We start from the raw sequence: 17,698 nt of genomic DNA, 5'->3' as shown, positions 1-17,698 counted from the left end.
CAAACGAACGAAATTAGGAACCAGGGTTTAGTTTATTAGAGTCTTCATCACTAACTGTTTTAAACTATACTTGTTTGAGGTCACAAGCTGAGAGTGACTTTAAGAGCCAGTACCTTTGCTTTCGTAATGTGGCGACATATTCTCAAGTTTTTTTGTTTTACCATGATGATTTTTTATATTAGCCAGAAGTTCGGCGACGCACATTTTCAAACGTTCAAGGTTGTATATCGTAACGACTAGATAGATGCAAATTGTGATTTGCAAAATACTGAATAAAAGATTGTCCGCATCAGCACTCTATGTTCAGTGACCGCAATTCGTTAGGCGTTCATTAGGTGAAGAGTTTGTAATCACCTGATAATTCACTCTAACCGCAGCCATCTAATCGAGTTGCACCTAGCGATGTCAAATTTACCGATTTCGGTAGGAAGTGGATACTCTTCTTTGGTTAGCCTTCAGTCAGGCGAAATTATTTGTAGACTGGGTTTATTTTCCTTTTCAACATTATTGTTGGCACTGGCGTTTTGACACTTCCAGCCGCGTTTCAGCAAGCAGGATGGTTGATCTCTTCATGTGTTGTAGTAATCCTGTGCTTTTTGAGGTGAGTTGTATACTTCCTATTCTCTCAGCTTTTTGACTTTTACATTTGTCATTGAAGCGTTATCTATAACCAATGCACTACACAAATCTAAATGTCTACGTGTTCGCAAGTTTTTATCGTGTTTAAAAGCTTACTTTGCTTTAGGAGAGTGAAGAGCAGGAAGACAATAAAAGTTTGATTGGTAGAATGTCTAGTGGTACGTCATCGACTCTCTTATATGTTCTTTTTTGAAAAGTTACTACTAGAATTGATCCAAGTGACTTCGAAATTACGGAGAAATACGAGCTTGTTGGTGTTTTCCCTTTTTTAATGCTTCTTTTTCAGGGTCAAATGTCGCTCTTATACTTCGGCAAAATGGGGAATGTTTTGATGTACATCAACATTTGTGCATATTTATATGGTGACCTAACCATTTACTCTTCAGCAGTTCCAAAGTCGTTACGCAATGTTATCTGGTTAGTCAGAATTTTATCTATTCACACTAGTCATTCAAATTTTCTGCATCTTTTTCTTATAACCTATCTATTCTGGTATTTATCACTTGGTCAACTTTTGTTTGAAACTAGTTTATAAGAATTTGGGTTTCCGAATAAATCGTTTATTCTGAGTTACTTGGACATTTTAGTTTTAGTCTTATTTTTTTGCAAAGCAATTATTATCCTCTACGAGTACCCCTTCAGCTCGTGAATCTAGATTAAAATTCACATTACATTCCTCTAGTTAATATACCCTCACAAATATGAAAATACGACTGAAAACTTATTTTATTTATATAAATGACCAACTTTTATATCTATACACTGGCTGACATGTTACCTAATCTATTCTAATATTACTAGCTACCCTACCGTATTTATTCATATTTTATTGTTTCTGTTTTTTCGACGTTTTTCCATCAATCTGTTGAGAAGCTGTTTATGAAATGGGCTATTAGATTACTATAATACGAAGAATTTATGTTTTATACTTCTATCAAATCTTTACGTATTCCAGTGATCTGCAAGTAGAAGTTTTTTACGGATATTTTTCAGGTGTAACTGGACATATCACATTTAGACGACCAATTCATTCATAAGCCTTCATCCAGCTTGTTTCTTGGTAGCATTACTTTTTCAGCTTTCTTTTACTTGGCAACTGTCTTTTACAGAAGTATAAATATATCATATTGTCTAACATTCTCACTACCCTATTCACTTCAAGTTGACAACCCTATGGACTGACTCACGCTTTTAACCTTGTAGACACATTTTTATCGACATCCTTTACTTGAAAGATGGTGTTATCAAATATTTCCAACCTTTCCAATGGTTAAAAATCACAGTATTTATCTATCGCCGGCAGCTTAATTGTTTAGTGATTGGTATTAAAAATTTAAACTTCGGCACTCGTATGAAGAAATAATATTTCGGAGTGTGCTTGAAAACACTAAATAGATGAATGTATATATGGCAACAGTAAATTTATTTATTTGTAATGACAAAGTGCCTGTTTTTTGCCTTGAAAGATACTAATCATTTTTTTAACGTATTTTAGTTCTTTTAATAACTCACGGGATTCTTTATCGGATTCAGATCTTTGTTGGGGATCGTTATCTCTTACTCGCTTAGATGTATATAGGATATTAGTTGTAAGTTATTATTTTGATCGGTAATATTGGTCATATATTACGCATTGTTATCGGTTTCATACGATATGTCAGTTCATATTATAATCAATACAATCCCGGCCACATTATTTACAATGTCTCATGTCAATTGACTAGCACATAATTTTAATCTTTTATTTCACAATTTCTCATTTTATGTCATAGTTGCATGGAGTTTTGTAGTAAATTTGTCAATGTAACCAGTGTATTGTACAAAGGTGGCGTTTGAAAAATGATTTTTCTTTGGCCTAAATTATTATTTTGTGAAGTCTTAGTTTTATTTATTTCAACACAAACATTGGTAAAAGGCGCCACATAATAACAATAAGGTTGTGAAGAGATAGATAATGCAAAGTGCGTATGATAAAAGAAGAACAACAACGAGCGTAAATTAGTATATGCAAATGAAATAATAATAGTAATAGAAACGGGAGAAACAGTTCAGCTAGGAAAAACAACCAGAAAGAGTTTTTTTCAGTTCAAGAAGTTACATTCAATTTTATGAAGAAAGTAAAAGAAAGTTACAACAGTAACGCTACTGACTCCTCTTCCGAGTCATGTCGGATAACGTCTCTAGACAGTGTTGCACTATTTTTAGGACCCTAATCAGAAAGCCTTGAAGGACCGACAGAAGTCAGTCCTGCACAGCTTTCTTCCATACCACGACACTATGTCATACACTGACCACCCGTCCGCTTTATACAACCAGTCCCAGAGTCGGCAATTAGTGCAAGATGTGTAATTCTCTGGGATGAAATTCGTAGGACATGTTAAAGCCACCGAATTCGATGTTTTAAGGTGGTGAGACTAATTGAATTAGCATCGCTGTGCTCGAGTTTACTAAATTAGTTTAAGTAATTTAATTACCTATGTAATAGAGTAGATCAGTCATAGGGATTATAGAAAAATACGATTTTTGTAGCTTAATTTGAACAGTACACCGAACATGAATTTCTTTGAAAATATTTTTCATCACCTACTAAATTCAAACGACAGAATTATTAAAAAACAGAGACCATTGATCAACTGTTTTGTGTTAGTTTGGAAATTATCGAAAGGGCTCACTTTCGGCCTTAAGAAAGATTGTCATCGTTCTCCAATCCGTCATAAGCACTTGATAAAATTTAACTGGAGTCTCCAAAAAACTACTTGCAAAAATGTTTCCTTAAATTTCTTGACTTTTTTGGATCAAACTGTCTTCGGATATATGCACATTAAATACACAGCAGTTTCAAGTTAGCTGTGTAATCAGATCGTGGAGCAGTCTTCATAAGTAATTAAAGGTCATGATCAAAACATGTTAATGAATGATAAGGTTCAATTTGAAACCATGGCTATTGTAAGTAGTTTGTTCATTTTTTGTTATTCAGTTATTGCTAGGAGTTCTCAACATTAGGGAAAAGTAGGGTTATTATAAAAATTCTGTTTTTCGTTTAGTAAATGGATTTGGTAAAAGAGTAAAACTATCTTTTTAAGTAGATAACTGCTCACATCATTTTCATAGTATAATGGAAAAAAGATACGTTTCGAAGTTGGGAAATTCATATTTATTTATTTTTATTTAAACGTATAAATATTGGTACAAGGAAGCACCAGGTACATATGCGCTGCACAAATTTCATTCGATTTGTGTGAGGACTGTGATACTGCCCAGGTGCCCAAACTGAAGCAGGTGGTTTTCTTAGTGGGCCACACCCCGAGCCTTTGACCTAAAGGTCTGATCCACAAGGCAGTGGAGCATCGTGAGGAGATGCAGTCCCATGGTAGCCGGTGACCAACAATTGGTTCATACGCCATTTGTTTCCCCAGGATACTGGAGCCCATGTGCACCATTGGTTTGGAATCAGGGTTTTCCAACTCCCCTAGGTGGGTTTTCTGTGTCCACCAACCCGGTTAAATCTCCGGGCATTCGCTTTTCGTCCTCTCAATTTCGTAAACAACACCCTGGTGCGAGAAGGCAGTGAGTAGGACTTCCCTGACAGAGGCTATATACGCGTGGCCATGTGAGAGCATTTGGAGAGGGAGAGCGGACTCTCCCCACTCTCGGCCGTACCAGGGCATTTGGGGGCGTGTGAATCTGTTTAAACCGTTAACTAAAATATCGAGGAAGGGGTAGGTTTAAAACATAATAATGGGTAGTTGTTGTCTAGCTTCTTTTTCAGTAATAAGAGTATTTAACAAATAGTTATTATTCAGTCTCGTTTTCTCACCAATATCCTCGGTCATAGAGTTATTTTAATATCTATTTCCGTTAACTTGTTTACTTCTAGTATTTGGCATATAATTAGTATCTTAAAAGCAAATGAGGTTAGTACACATACTGAAACCTATTTTTCTTGTGCGTACATTAGATACTAATTAGTTTGTTGAAGGTTTAAATGGCCCCTTTTCTGGCTTTTATGGTAAAATTTTCGTGAAAAGTAAACCTAGTAGTGAGCCGTAATTCTTTCATTCGATTTTTTACTCCATTTAACCGGGTCATAGCGTATATACTCTTGTCTTCATTAAAAGAGCGTTGGCGATTAAATGTGTACTGGATTAACGAACTATCATGTGTCCAGTTAAATTCCTACTTTTACCCAGTCTTAATCTGTTTTATTTCTGTTTTCCTCTGGGTGAACCTGTTTGTTAGGTTGCTGACGTTTGTAATATAATCGTCATACCTTCTATAATCCTTAATCTATGTCAAACAAAATGTTTCTCGTCAGGCTGATTACGGAAATGCATGATTTCTATTGAGTTACTTTTCAAGAAATAGGTGGGAAAAGTCAGTTAGCTACAACGTAGGACCAGGCACATGTATACATCGGTCCATATTGCCATACCTCATTAGCACAACAAGATGAACAACGAATTCATAGAATTAGTTAATTTAATAGTGGTGATATATAAAGGAAATATTGTATAGTACAGGAAGAAAGAAAGATATGAAACAATTTTAATCCTATAGTTTAAGGGAAGGCAGAGTGTATACACCTACGCCATTATGATCGATTCTGAACCATGTCACAGAGTCTCCAACCATTGGTTACAATAGTCACGCAAACCCCAACCAAATAGTCTGCATCTACCAACATGGCTCAGACTAGAAGTCAGTGACTTCAAGGACTGATGCCACGTTTTGGAAAGGAAAACAATGAACTAGTCAAAAGAAGATACAGTGAAACCACTTGCGCCGTTTGATGTATGTTATTTGTGATTCGTAGTTACTGATTTTTACAACTCAAAGATGCTTAGTAAGAAACTCTAAATATCATGTTACACCACTCAAAGCAACGGTCGCTGAATTCATAGTTTTGTCACCGTCAGTCTGTTCAACACGGCGGTCTACTGAAGTCAATATTTGGTCGAATGTTGAGCTAAACGTTTATCATATTGAATTAATTAATAATCTCACAATTGACCTATTGCTATCAGTCTCATAGCCATCTTAGTTGGCACATCTTTACAACTACATTTACAGACTCGGTTTCTCTGTCTGAGATTTTACACACAAACCCAACGTAGCTCACGTGTAAGGACATCAATAAGATTATATGCGCGGTCAAATGCCTGTAATTCACACGTATCTTTCGCTTTAAATTGCTGTTTCGTAGCCATAGAAATTATCAAATAAGTTTTCTGAATTAGGGTTGAAGTATTACTGGCCACAAACATATCATGATAGAAGCACCTCCCCATATAAACTTAAGGTGTACAGACTAAGCCTCTTCATTCATTATTCCCAAACCAGGTGTGAATAAGAATCCATTCATATATATAGCTCAATGAATATTAAAGTATCAATTGTAAAGTGCCTTCATTATGCAATTGTCGTTTTTTTATAAACAAGTAGTTATGAAAATATGCAGATACTTGTAACAATGATTCAAGGATACAAAGTACGTCCTAATATTATGTTGGCTACAGTAGGAATATATCATCAAATCGTATTAAATTTTTGTGTACGTGTGCTAACTAGATTTGTATTGATCAATTTAGTCCTAACTTTTTAAAAATTATTCAACTCATTCACCAGGTAATCGTTGCTGCTCAAGCCAAAGTAGATAGAACAAGGTTGGAACCTGGGACTTTGTAGCTGTGCGTGTTACTCTTGAACCTTTGAACCATCGCCAGTAGTTAAGATAAAAGAAACCAGTCAGTCATATTAACTGTAAGATCTGATACTTATTTGAATCTATCCAAGTTACTATAACTTACACTAGTCAGTCAGTCACAACGTAGAACTTCGTACGTACGTACATCAGTTCGAGTTGCCATGCCACATTAGCACAGAGATGCGATTGTCGATTCAAATCCCATAGTGGTAGAAGTAGTAAGAGTATAAGCATTAATGTGAAAGATAAAGGTTTGAAGATGTTATTGAAGGAGTATAATCTAGTGAAATGAATTTGGAAAGAGAAAAAAGAAAGAAACATGAAAAATTCAGAAGATTGGAATTCGGCAGAACACAAAGAGTGGATGCGCCTGAGCCATTACAAACGATTCTGAGCCATGTCATCCAAGGTCTCTAACCATCGGTTGATATCATCTCGCGGATCCCAACCAGATAGTCTACACCTACCAACATGGCTCAGTCCACTTATCAGTGACTTCATGGATTTGTGCCACATTTTGGTCTAGCCACCCCTAGCTTTCCTCCAACCTACTCCTACACCATAAAACATTGCACGTCGGTGGTTGGGCATACGTAACACATGTCCCAGCCATCTCAACTGATGAAGTTTCACTACTTCATATATCGACTTCCCATCCTTACCTAGTACCCGTTTCCTAACAACTGCATTACTTACTCGGTGGTCCCAGGATATACGAGAAGTGCTTCGAAGACACCTATGATCGAATACTAGTAGCCTACGAATATCCCCTACTCTTACCAGCCATGTTTCACTACCATAAAGTAGAACGAAACAAACTGCTGCACAGTAAACCCGTCCTTTGGTTGGTAGACGGATATCTCGCCTACGCCATAAACGACGCAAGTTGGCGAAAGCTAGACGAGCCTTCTGTATCCGTGCTGAGATTTCGTCACACACCAGACCACAAGGGCTAATGAGACTCCCAAGATAAGTGAAGCTGTCAATACGTTCAACTACTTCACTCCCTATCGTTAGTTTAGGTGTCGATACAACCCAGTCCTGAAGTAACATTTTGCACTTCGAGGGGGAGAACCGCATCCCGAACATGTTCGCATTGTTGCTTATAGTGGTCAGGAGACTCTGCATGTTGCCAGCGTCTTCACCAAATAAGACTATGTCGTCGGCGTATTCTAAGTCAACAAGTGAGTCTCCCGGTAAAATTTCAACTCCTGAAGATTTAGATGATGAAAGTGTTATCTCTAAAAGCATGTCAACGACAAAGTTAAACAAGAATGGCGAAGGTGGACAGCCCTGACGAACACCACTTGAGGTAATCAATTCTGATGACAGTTCACCATAAGCTCTAACTTGACCAGTTGTTTTCGAGTAGAGAGCCTTTATGAGGTTAATGTACTTCTTTGGTACTCCTTTCACTGACAAACACTGCCACAGAACCTTAAGATCAACGTAGTCAAATGCCGTCTTATGGTCAAGAAATACTATGATTGTGAGATGTCTGAATGTGTATCTATGTTCTAAGACCTGACGTAGAGTGAATATCTGGTCTATACAACCACGTCCAGCTCGAAAACCAGCTTGGTTTTCTCTAGTCTACTCTTTACGAGCTTTGGTTAGGCGTCGAAGTATTATTGAAGCTAATATTTTAGATACTATATTAGTCAAACTGATTCCTCTGTGATTGTCACAAGAGGACTTCTGTCCATTCTTATAGACTGGCACAATTGGGACCAGTCAGATGGAATTACGTCCAGTTCCCAGATTCTACCTAAGACCTCAGTCAATTTCTCTGCTAGTACTGGACTGTCATCCTTAAAAATCTCAGGGCCTGCTGCTCTCCCACGCTCCAGATTTCCTATAGCTTTTTCAACCTCGTAAACAGTTGATGGACTTACATTAAATTGCCATTTAGGTCGACTGGGGATTGTGGGAAACCGAAGCGTAGCTGGAGGCCAGTTGGACTGGTCCCTAAGGTGTTCTGCCCGTCGATCCGATCTCCTGGGTTGAGAATGGATAATATGTCCATCTGTTTCCGGGATAGTTTCGCTGACAGTTGAGTTCCTAATACCGGTTTCTTTAACAAGTCTGAACAGTTGTCTGCTTTTGCCTATTGCCGCTGCCTTTTCCATCTCTCTTGCTTTCTCTACCCACCAATATTGGTGATCATTGCGTAGTTTTCTTGTTAGCCTGCGCTCAAGTTGACTCCGCTCTTCGTTATGTTCAGAAGCAGATGGGGTGAGTCATTGAGCATCTATCAGTGCGGTAGATGCTGTTGAGATCCAGTGTTTCTCCCTAACCTTATGGTTTACCGTACTAGCAGATATCACTGCTGTCTCCACAGCTTTTCGGAGGTCATTCCACACTGCCTTGGGGTTGGCACAACTTACATGGCTGCCTGTTTTTCTAGTTGTTTCTGAAATATATTTTTAGCTTGGCTATCATTAATTGGAACCCTAAGAGGCTTCCTTGAAGCGACTTTCCTACGTCCAGTAAGACGCAGACAAATAGGCGCTCGCACTAGAGCATGATCTGAATATAAGCATGTGCTCCAGAATGAGCGACAGTCTTCTATCGAGCCTCTCCATCGGTGGCTGATAGTGATGTGATCTATTTGGGTCCAACGTTGGGACGAATTCGGGGGTCGCCATGTCAAAAGATGTTTTTTCTTGTGCTTAAAGATAGTATCTTCAAGAAACAGGCGGCTATCTGAGCATAGCTGCAACAGACGGTTGCCATTATCTGTTCTTTTAGCCACGACACCATAAGATCCACCCAGGTGTCTTTCCTTTTCGCTTAGTTTACCTACTTGGGTATTAAAGTCACCAGCCGCTATTACTACATTGGAGCGCCTAGCTTTTCGGAGAATGACGGAAAGCTTTCTGTAAAACTTATCTTTTATATCATCTGAGCTGCAGTCAGTGGGAGAGTAGGCAGAGACGACGAAGAGGCAATGACGAGTGTCATATCTTTCCGAGTCCTTAATGTTCCGTGTAGTCTAGTCTTACACTAGATTGGCAAAGAGAGTAAATCATCAAAATACAAAGCAGAGAATAATAAATAGTATCCACAGGAGTAGAAACCCAAACATAAGGAATCCTGTTCATGAGTTTCTATTGTTTCATCGTTAATATTCACGACTAAATTTGGGTCTTTGTTAACATATGTGCATCCTTAGTGGATTGCCCGGATATAGCCTTTTTGTCACAGATTGTTGCTAGCAATAGAGTTAGGAAGACGTGTTTCGTGCTATTTGTGACTCGTCAGCTGGGTGTACCTGCGTTCCAGTACCAATAGCTTTGAACCCCAACACGTAACCTACTGAGTTCAGGTAGCTACCAAATTTGATCACTGGTTATGATTTTCGTTTGCGAGACCGGATTAAATTTCAGTCGGTCTTGAATACCGACAACGGAGTAGGAAGAACTTATGGATAAACATTATGTTCTTTGAACAAGCTGGGGAATATCTGTATGCAATAATATACAGTTCTAAACTACAGATAACTCGATAAAGTCTATTTGGTATGTTCCCAATCATTAACGCACATAACGCTACAACGTTGAAATGCATTATCCTTAAAATTAAGGGACCATTTGTTGTTTTACTAAAAATGGTCAAAATTTTTGTGCATTTATGTTAACTACAGTGTTCCAAATATATTTTAGTTTTCAGTCAAACATTTATTGGATAAGTTGCATTATTCTACGATAAATGTAATAGTAAGTTTACATGATGTTATGGAAACTGTTACCGATTTGTCGTACTTATTTTTTTCATAGGTTTGTTTTGGTGCATGTGTTTGCCCATTCTTGTTTTTCAATGTAATTCGTTCTCGATGGCTTCAACTACTGACCGTTTGTCTACGATGGATTGGTTTTATTTTGATGTTGAGTCTTTCAATTGAAAGAGCTATTATTCTGCGCAAAAATATTACAGTTGCATCGTTTCACCATAATGTTAGTATGTATTGGAATCCTTCAATCTATTCACTACTTACAAAATCTGAACCAATACCAAAACCGCCAGCCTTTCAACCTCAAAATATTCCAAGTTTATTCGGAGTTTGTGTGTACGTATTTATGTGTCATCATTCCATACCTGGTATTGTAACTCCTGTTAGAAATAAGAGTAAAATATTATGTAGAATATTTATACCTGTTTTCATTACAGTTCTATCATTTAACCTCTTATTATCTACTACAGCTATCATTGCATTTAATCATATTGAAGATATTTACACATTGAATTTTCTACCGAATAATGAATTTATTGACATATCACAAATTCCTTATACATTAGCTTTGGTAATAGGTTATTTTTTATGTTTATTTCCTGTGTTTGCGTTGACTTCATCGTTCCCAATAGTTGGCACTAGTTTACTTGGAAACATTTTTTCTTTATGTAACTTCTTCTCTGTATTCAAAAGTGATCAAGCTCAAAAAATTTTGAAGTACATATTACCATTTGTTGTGCTATTGCCACCTTTAGGGATTTCATTAATAACTCATAATGTTGGATATTTGACTGGTTTTACCGGGGCAATTTTTGGCTCAGGTATACAGTATATAATACCAGCACTGTTAGTATTTAAAGCACGTCGATACTTTACACACTGCGTCACTTTGAAAGAATCTAATCTTGAGACAACAACAGATCTACAGCAAAATGATGATACGGCATCGGCAACTGTTGGTGATGAAATGACACAACCAACTCCCAGCAATAATGGCATGGAGAATGAGAATATCATATATAGCTCAACAGATCATATAACAACACCACATTCTGTTTCAATTATAAGAAAATGTTCCACCCATCATTTATTATCTATTTCAATGCATGCATCACCGTTTCAGCACTTTTTCTGGATAACAATAATAATAATTTGGGCTTTATTTTGTACTATCATTGTCCTCATTGACAAAATACACCATCTTTAAACACAACGTTTCTTAGGATTTCATTTTTTCTGAAAAATTCAAATATGTTTTATCCCTCTTTATCAGGAGCTCTTTGTTGATTTTGGTTACTTCTACTGAATCCTAATAATAATTTGATATTTTTAATCAACATTAAACTGATTAAATCATACATATATTACACACTTAACCATGTGTTTCAATGTTGTCTAATTGTAATATTTTTACCTTTCAACTATTAGTAAGTCGACCACTTATAAGTAATTTTAATCCAACCAACGTAAAAATTGATACCCATGTAGAGAATTTTTTAAAAAAGTGTATACTTTCTATACGACTTGTGAGTAACCAATTTTTCAACGAATGTATACTATTTTTATAGTTGAAATCATGGGTCAATTGAAGCTAGACCACCATCGAAAACCTGGAAGCACTGGACGGCCGTTTCGTCCTATTATGGGACTCCTCAGCAGTACGCATCCACGATCCCGCACTCGCGAGACTCGAACTCAGGATCTACCAGTCTCGAGCCGGAGCCCTTAACCGATATATATAACCGAATGTATACTAGACAGAACTAGCCAGCATGAGAATTTCTCCACTAAAAGTACATATTTATTTATCGAACGTATATTGTTTTTCTTAGCAAACCTACCAGTTTATGAAGTCTTAAATCGAAATAAGTGATTATGAATAAAAAAAAAACTTACTTGTAACACAGTTTTACACTAATATGTGAGCGAAGATAAAGTAAAACTAATGAGACAGGCATGTGATCATAACCTGAATTCGACCGTAAATCAAATAAAAAGTACTATGCGACCAGTTGGAAAAAGTATAAACGACATATTAGAGGTAATAATTAAAGCACATGTTCATTATTATCTGCATAAAACAGGGAATCGCAAGAATTAAGTGGGAACGGATGCACGACAAGAAATTATACATGACATAAAAATAAGTGGAAAGGTAATATGTACACTGAATGTGTAGGTTTGAGTCTGCAATTATTTGATAAGGAAGACCAAGGATTCATTAGCCCTTAAAGAATCAAAACGTTTCAGGTACGTCTCTAGCAAACTCATTGATTACATTGCTTTTGTTAAAAACATGAATCTGTGATACAGTGGTCGTGACTGAAGACATGTTTTGTCGGCTGTCGACCAACCCCAAAGAGTCCCACTGTTTAAGCTTAGTGCTTTATTCAGCTGTCATATGAATAGGGCGTACAATACTACACCTCAATAAATTGTTTTCTGAGCTTAGTTTGTTTCATCTCGATACAAAGTCAGCTTAATTACGTTATTCTTATGACCCACTAATTACCAGATGACTTAAGGTTAAAACGTAAGCAGAAGCTATTTTCAAACCAGTGAGGAATCCAAGATCACTCCTGCTATTTATGTTGATTTCTGAGGTACTATAGAACTTATTCTTCTTTTTCGAAAATTTCATCCAATTTAACAAATTCATCTTACTTTTGTGATATATATGAAGAATAGGAGAAATTTATTGAAATATTTTATGCCGAGAATTTCATACTGTACTAACTATATGGTGATGAACAAAGTGATGATTATAGTTACTCAAAAATGGCAATTTTATATTACAAAAGTGAACATTGTAGCTGTTTTGTGGGTAGGATTTAAAAGCTATCTATAGTGTATTTCAAATGTCCTGTCAGTCATGTAAAATATTACCCTACCATCAAACAAACTGCCAAATTGTCCACTTTTTACCATTTACCGTGAAATACATATGAATATCTCATCCTTACTCCGTTTTAAATAACTGAAATTCAGACAGTTGGTCATCGAGTTAGTCTGGTGCAAGTTCATCAGGTGCAGAGTATGTATCTTTTTGGTGTTTTATAGGTAACATCTGTGTTCATGAAGATTTTAAGGCTAATACCGACAGCCATAAGTAGTGTTGTAGATACACTGTGCAAACACAAAGTATGGTTGGTTTGAAGTGTTTGTACTTCTTACGTAATTAACCAGCGCATGATATAACTTGTGTAATGGAATATTGGTATTTTGTCCAATTCCTTGACAACATGAATAAATAACCCAAGCGTTTTATTGAGAATACTTTGATGATAGTGAAGGAGACGTTTGAACATGAAGGTTCGGTAACTGTTCAGCTAAAAAGTGACAAAAAGCCAAACAGTCTTATGTAAACTAGGGGCAAGAGTGTTTGAACTATCTTATCTCAAACATTAAATATATAAGCTTCCAAGATAGCCAATTAATAATCCTAACTGGAAGATATTTTGAAGGGTCTTCAAAAGCTACTACAGATTCTACTAAGACATAACCAAGGTTTATTAGCAGATCAAAAATCTATTAAACGGGACTATATATAGAAGTGTGTGCGTGTTGGTCACTACTGAAAGCATTTAATAGTCTAAACTTAGTGTGATAGCAATTTTGATAGTCGGGTACTGTGGTGTGTTCTACTTCTGTCGACAGATATAAGTAGTATGTATCACCAATCGAAAGTGAAATGTCTGGCGGCAGAAGGTCAAAAAGGTTGAAGAGGACGAGAACGGAGAATGACTGGTGTGGAAACGAGGAAGCAACCAAATCTGAGACAATTGAATGACATTTTGCAAATGAATTATTTACTGTATAGTTCTCAGATTTTACGAAGAGACTCTATGATTTTGTATTCCAATACATTCGGTTGTACCCACTGGTGTTCTCGTTGACTACAGTACTAAATATTGTGGGACTGAACGGCATCGTCGTTACATGTAAGGTTATTTATAGAATTATAACTTTATGTCACCACTTACTGTTAAGTAAGTTTAGTTGTGCAAAGCAAATAAAGAACATTTAGATAATGAAACTGAACAAATATCGACCACATTTATCTATATAAATGATATATACAGAATATATACAAAGATCGTTTAATCAAAACGAAGGTCATTTGTTGCTGAAGATATAAGTTTACATTTCGAATTTTCTTCCACACATTTAGGAGCATCGTTAACGTACAAATATACTGTACTGCCGTCAGGTACAGTAAGAGCACATGCAGAAAATAAACTCATAGTTAATTTATGTGGCCAGTCATATATATAAATATAAACTTGATGTTTATGAATTTTATTAAAAAACGAGGTAATAAAGCTTTGAAATGATGAGCTTAAATTTTGACTTTCATAAAATTGATTTAAAAGAGACGAAGTAATCATTGGATTTTCTGACAGATTTAAAGTATGGAGGTAAGAAAGAGTATCAGGTATCATACTTAAAAATGTTGTTGCTACAGGCACTTGGATGTTATGTGATATAAAAACTGAAGATAAGTCCAACTCTTCAAGGTGCGGGCAAGTTTGCTTAAGAAAAGCTGACATCTTTTCAAAACGCATGTTCAGTGGACAAGATGCTGGAGGACCAAGAAATAAACGATAACATTTTGATACATTTAGATACTTCAGACTTTTTGAAGCATTTAAACCAATCAATGCCGATAAGTGTACGTCATATACCCAGCTACTATCAGATAACTTGAGATACTTTAACGAAAATCTTGGGACACTGGGCAGAGATTCAGGATCAACTGACCTAAAAACAAAACAACCCCGAAATTATTCAAAATAAAAGTAGCACACACGTTTATTTTCAGATATAAAATTTGGTGCCTCTGGTGATATCCTAGATGATTTAGTTTTTACGCATTTAATGACATGGCAAAACATAAAGTGAGTATAGATTGAGATCAGTTTGAGATGCTAATTATAAAAGATCGGTAACTAACCATCAGACTGATTCGAGAATGTGGGTATTTAACTTGCAAGAATTTCACTGTTTAATGGCTAGAACACATGATTTATTCTAAATTTTGATCAGACAAGTCACTTCAGTCTTTTTGGTTTGTTCTGAATAAGAGCCACGATCAAGCTGATCAGCTAGCGTTCCGTATAGTCAGGCATGAAACGGAATGTTAGTAATTGGACGCAAGCATGCGTGAAATGGCGAAAAATCAAGATTCATCGTCATACTAGTTCCACAATATCTTCTTTCCATCGTCCCGGCGCTAGATTCAAACACATACACACCAACATTGTGGGACCAAAGTTGGTTACGATTGGTTTCAACCATACATTTTTCCCGCATCGATAGGTTCACACGATGGCTTATAGCGGTGTCAATAAAGGACATACGACCCGAGATGGTAGCCAGAACCTTGGTTGAAAGTTGGACTTCTCGATGGAGTGTCAGGAAATATTACAACTGGTAGAGAAGCTCGTTTCGAATATAGCCTTCTCCAGCAGCTCACAGAATTTCTTGAAATTAGACGCGTACACATGGCATCCTACCATCCTATAGCGAATGGTATAATAGAACGGCTACATAGGTAGCTAAGAGCCTCTCTCACGGCTGCGCTTGACAACAGTAACCGGGTCAATAATCTTCTTCTAGTCATCTTGGGCTTAAGAGCACAAATTAAACAAGATATCGGATGTTGTCCAGCAAACTTGGTTTATGGAATTATTCTATGTCTACCTGGAGGTTTTCCGCTTTAGGTAAGTTTCCTGACTGATATAACCAAATATATGCAACATCTAAAGCAGCACAAGAGTAATTTAAAAATAGTGCTTCCAAACTAACGTCAACGATGGGTATACGTGACAGAGCAATTGGGTAACGGAAGCCAAGTTCCTCACATCTTAATATGCATAGTTCGATATTTTCTGTATCATAGCTATTCTGTCCAGTTTGCGAACACAGACACTGTATTGTATGTTTGTTTGCATTGGGGAGCTATAATAACACTTGACTTGAAATTTAGTCTGTAGGCGTTTCATTTTGTCAAGCCCTTCACTTTATTTAACAGCGTGTCATTAGAACAGCAATAATTCGCCAATATCTTTGAATTATTATTACAATGTCTGTAGGAGCATGTATGTTTGATCATGTGTTACAGTCTATAAATATATCTTTCTTACTAGGTGAAATGTTAGTTCCTTGAATCACTCGATGACCCAATCGCTTATATATATATATATATATATATATATATATATATATATATATATATATATATATATATATATATATATATGCTTCTAAAATCTTAGCAATTCATTCGCCCTTAATCACTAGTATTCATTCGCACTCGCATTATTGTTCGTATTCACTTTATGTGCTTGTGGTTTTGTGACCTGCGTTGTATAGTAATAAACTGTGGTCAATGCTTTGTCTTCTGAAATCTAGACAACGTTGGGATTAATCTAATGACGGTTATTAGGACGAGTGATACACGAAGCATTGGGAACTATCCCGAAGATATTCTACTCCAGTAACAACACAAAATGAATCATTTACCAGTGAAATGCATAGAAATCTACAGACATGCAAGAACACTTTGTGTAACCAGTAATATGAAGATTACATTACTCACGATAAAAATACTAAACAAATCAACTCACCTGTTTTTAGCAACAGTCTCAATTAATTCAAGTTTTTCAAGATAATCAGAAAATAATCTGATAAAATTTTGAAAGTTATTAATACTTCCACCCCGAATCAATACATGAGTCAAAACACCACAAATTTTAAAGACTGGTGCCAATCCTGCTTCAATATTTTTGGATCTCGGATTAACTTTGGGACAATTCAGTCACGACGAAAAGGTACCTACATTCAATTTTAACGCTACCAGTTTGTCGTCCAACCAGTTTCTGTCTTGAGAAAAGACGCAAATCTTTTGGTTCTACTTCATAATTACGGAAGTCTAAATGTTTCCACAAGTATGAACTTCGGGATAATACATGTAACTTCTTATTAACTCTGAAAATACGTTAGAATGTAACACTTACCTTGAAATACATTTTATCAGGTCAATTTGTGGCAAATAAACAAAAACTCGAAGCAGTAACTCATCAGGGAGATCACCAAAAGTTGCTGGAGATAGAGTGCTGGAAGAAAAATGCAATATCACGACGATTCACTTAATAGTGGTACATTAAAAATTTGCATACTGAAATTGATGCAGTAGAAATATCTATATAATTTGAGTGATAATATCCGTTATTAATATGAAAAGGTTGGTTTTATACAACGGTACGTCTAAAATTCTTGAACCGCTATACTTAAATAACTTTAATGGATGTGATAAATCTGATTGATTATAAAACTAACCCAAAACAAAATATTCGTGTACGAAGTACACATTTAATTTTTCAAGCTAGAGGAATAATTGCACACCACTCGTGTGTTAAAATTTTATGAATGTTTACTGGAGCAAAAATTTGCTTGACATAAATCAAGATTCCAAGCTAAACTTCGCTTTAAAGAAACTACTTACTAAGAGATACCCACACATTGAAATAAAGTAGATAAAAGTATAGAATATCCGAGTATATATATATATATATATATATATATATATATATATAAGTGGCGTTCTTTTGTTTTTAAAT

The 17,698-nt window shown here is 36.1% G+C and overlaps 2 protein-coding genes across 2 annotated transcripts; one reads left to right on the top strand and one right to left on the bottom strand.

Moving 5' to 3' along the window:
* Positions 1 to 402: 402 nt before the first annotated feature.
* Positions 403 to 11,440, top strand: Smp_174410 (hypothetical protein; the record flags this gene model as incomplete). Its single annotated transcript, XM_018795685.1, has 6 exons — positions 403 to 447; positions 480 to 601; positions 630 to 749; positions 847 to 1,056; positions 2,135 to 2,228; positions 10,123 to 11,440. The coding sequence occupies 6 exons, from the start codon at positions 403 to 405 to the stop codon at positions 11,281 to 11,283; spliced, it is 1,752 nt and encodes a 583-aa protein (XP_018649974.1). The 3' UTR covers positions 11,284 to 11,440.
* A 2,664-nt stretch (positions 11,441 to 14,104) lies between these two features.
* Smp_174420 (hypothetical protein) lies at positions 14,105 to 17,107 on the bottom strand (the record flags this gene model as incomplete). Its single annotated transcript, XM_018795684.1, has 3 exons — positions 14,105 to 14,837; positions 16,914 to 17,056; positions 17,096 to 17,107. 3 exons carry the CDS (start codon positions 17,105 to 17,107, stop codon positions 14,177 to 14,179), a joined length of 816 nt encoding a protein of 271 aa, XP_018649973.1. The 3' UTR covers positions 14,105 to 14,176.
* Positions 17,108 to 17,698: the final 591 nt, after the last annotated feature.

Source organism: Schistosoma mansoni, chromosome 2, assembly GCF_000237925.1.
Source record: "Schistosoma mansoni strain Puerto Rico chromosome 2, complete genome".
In the NCBI taxonomy this organism is placed as follows: Eukaryota; Metazoa; Platyhelminthes; class Trematoda; order Strigeidida; family Schistosomatidae; genus Schistosoma; species Schistosoma mansoni.
This window is presented reverse-complemented; position numbering and strand designations above follow the sequence as displayed.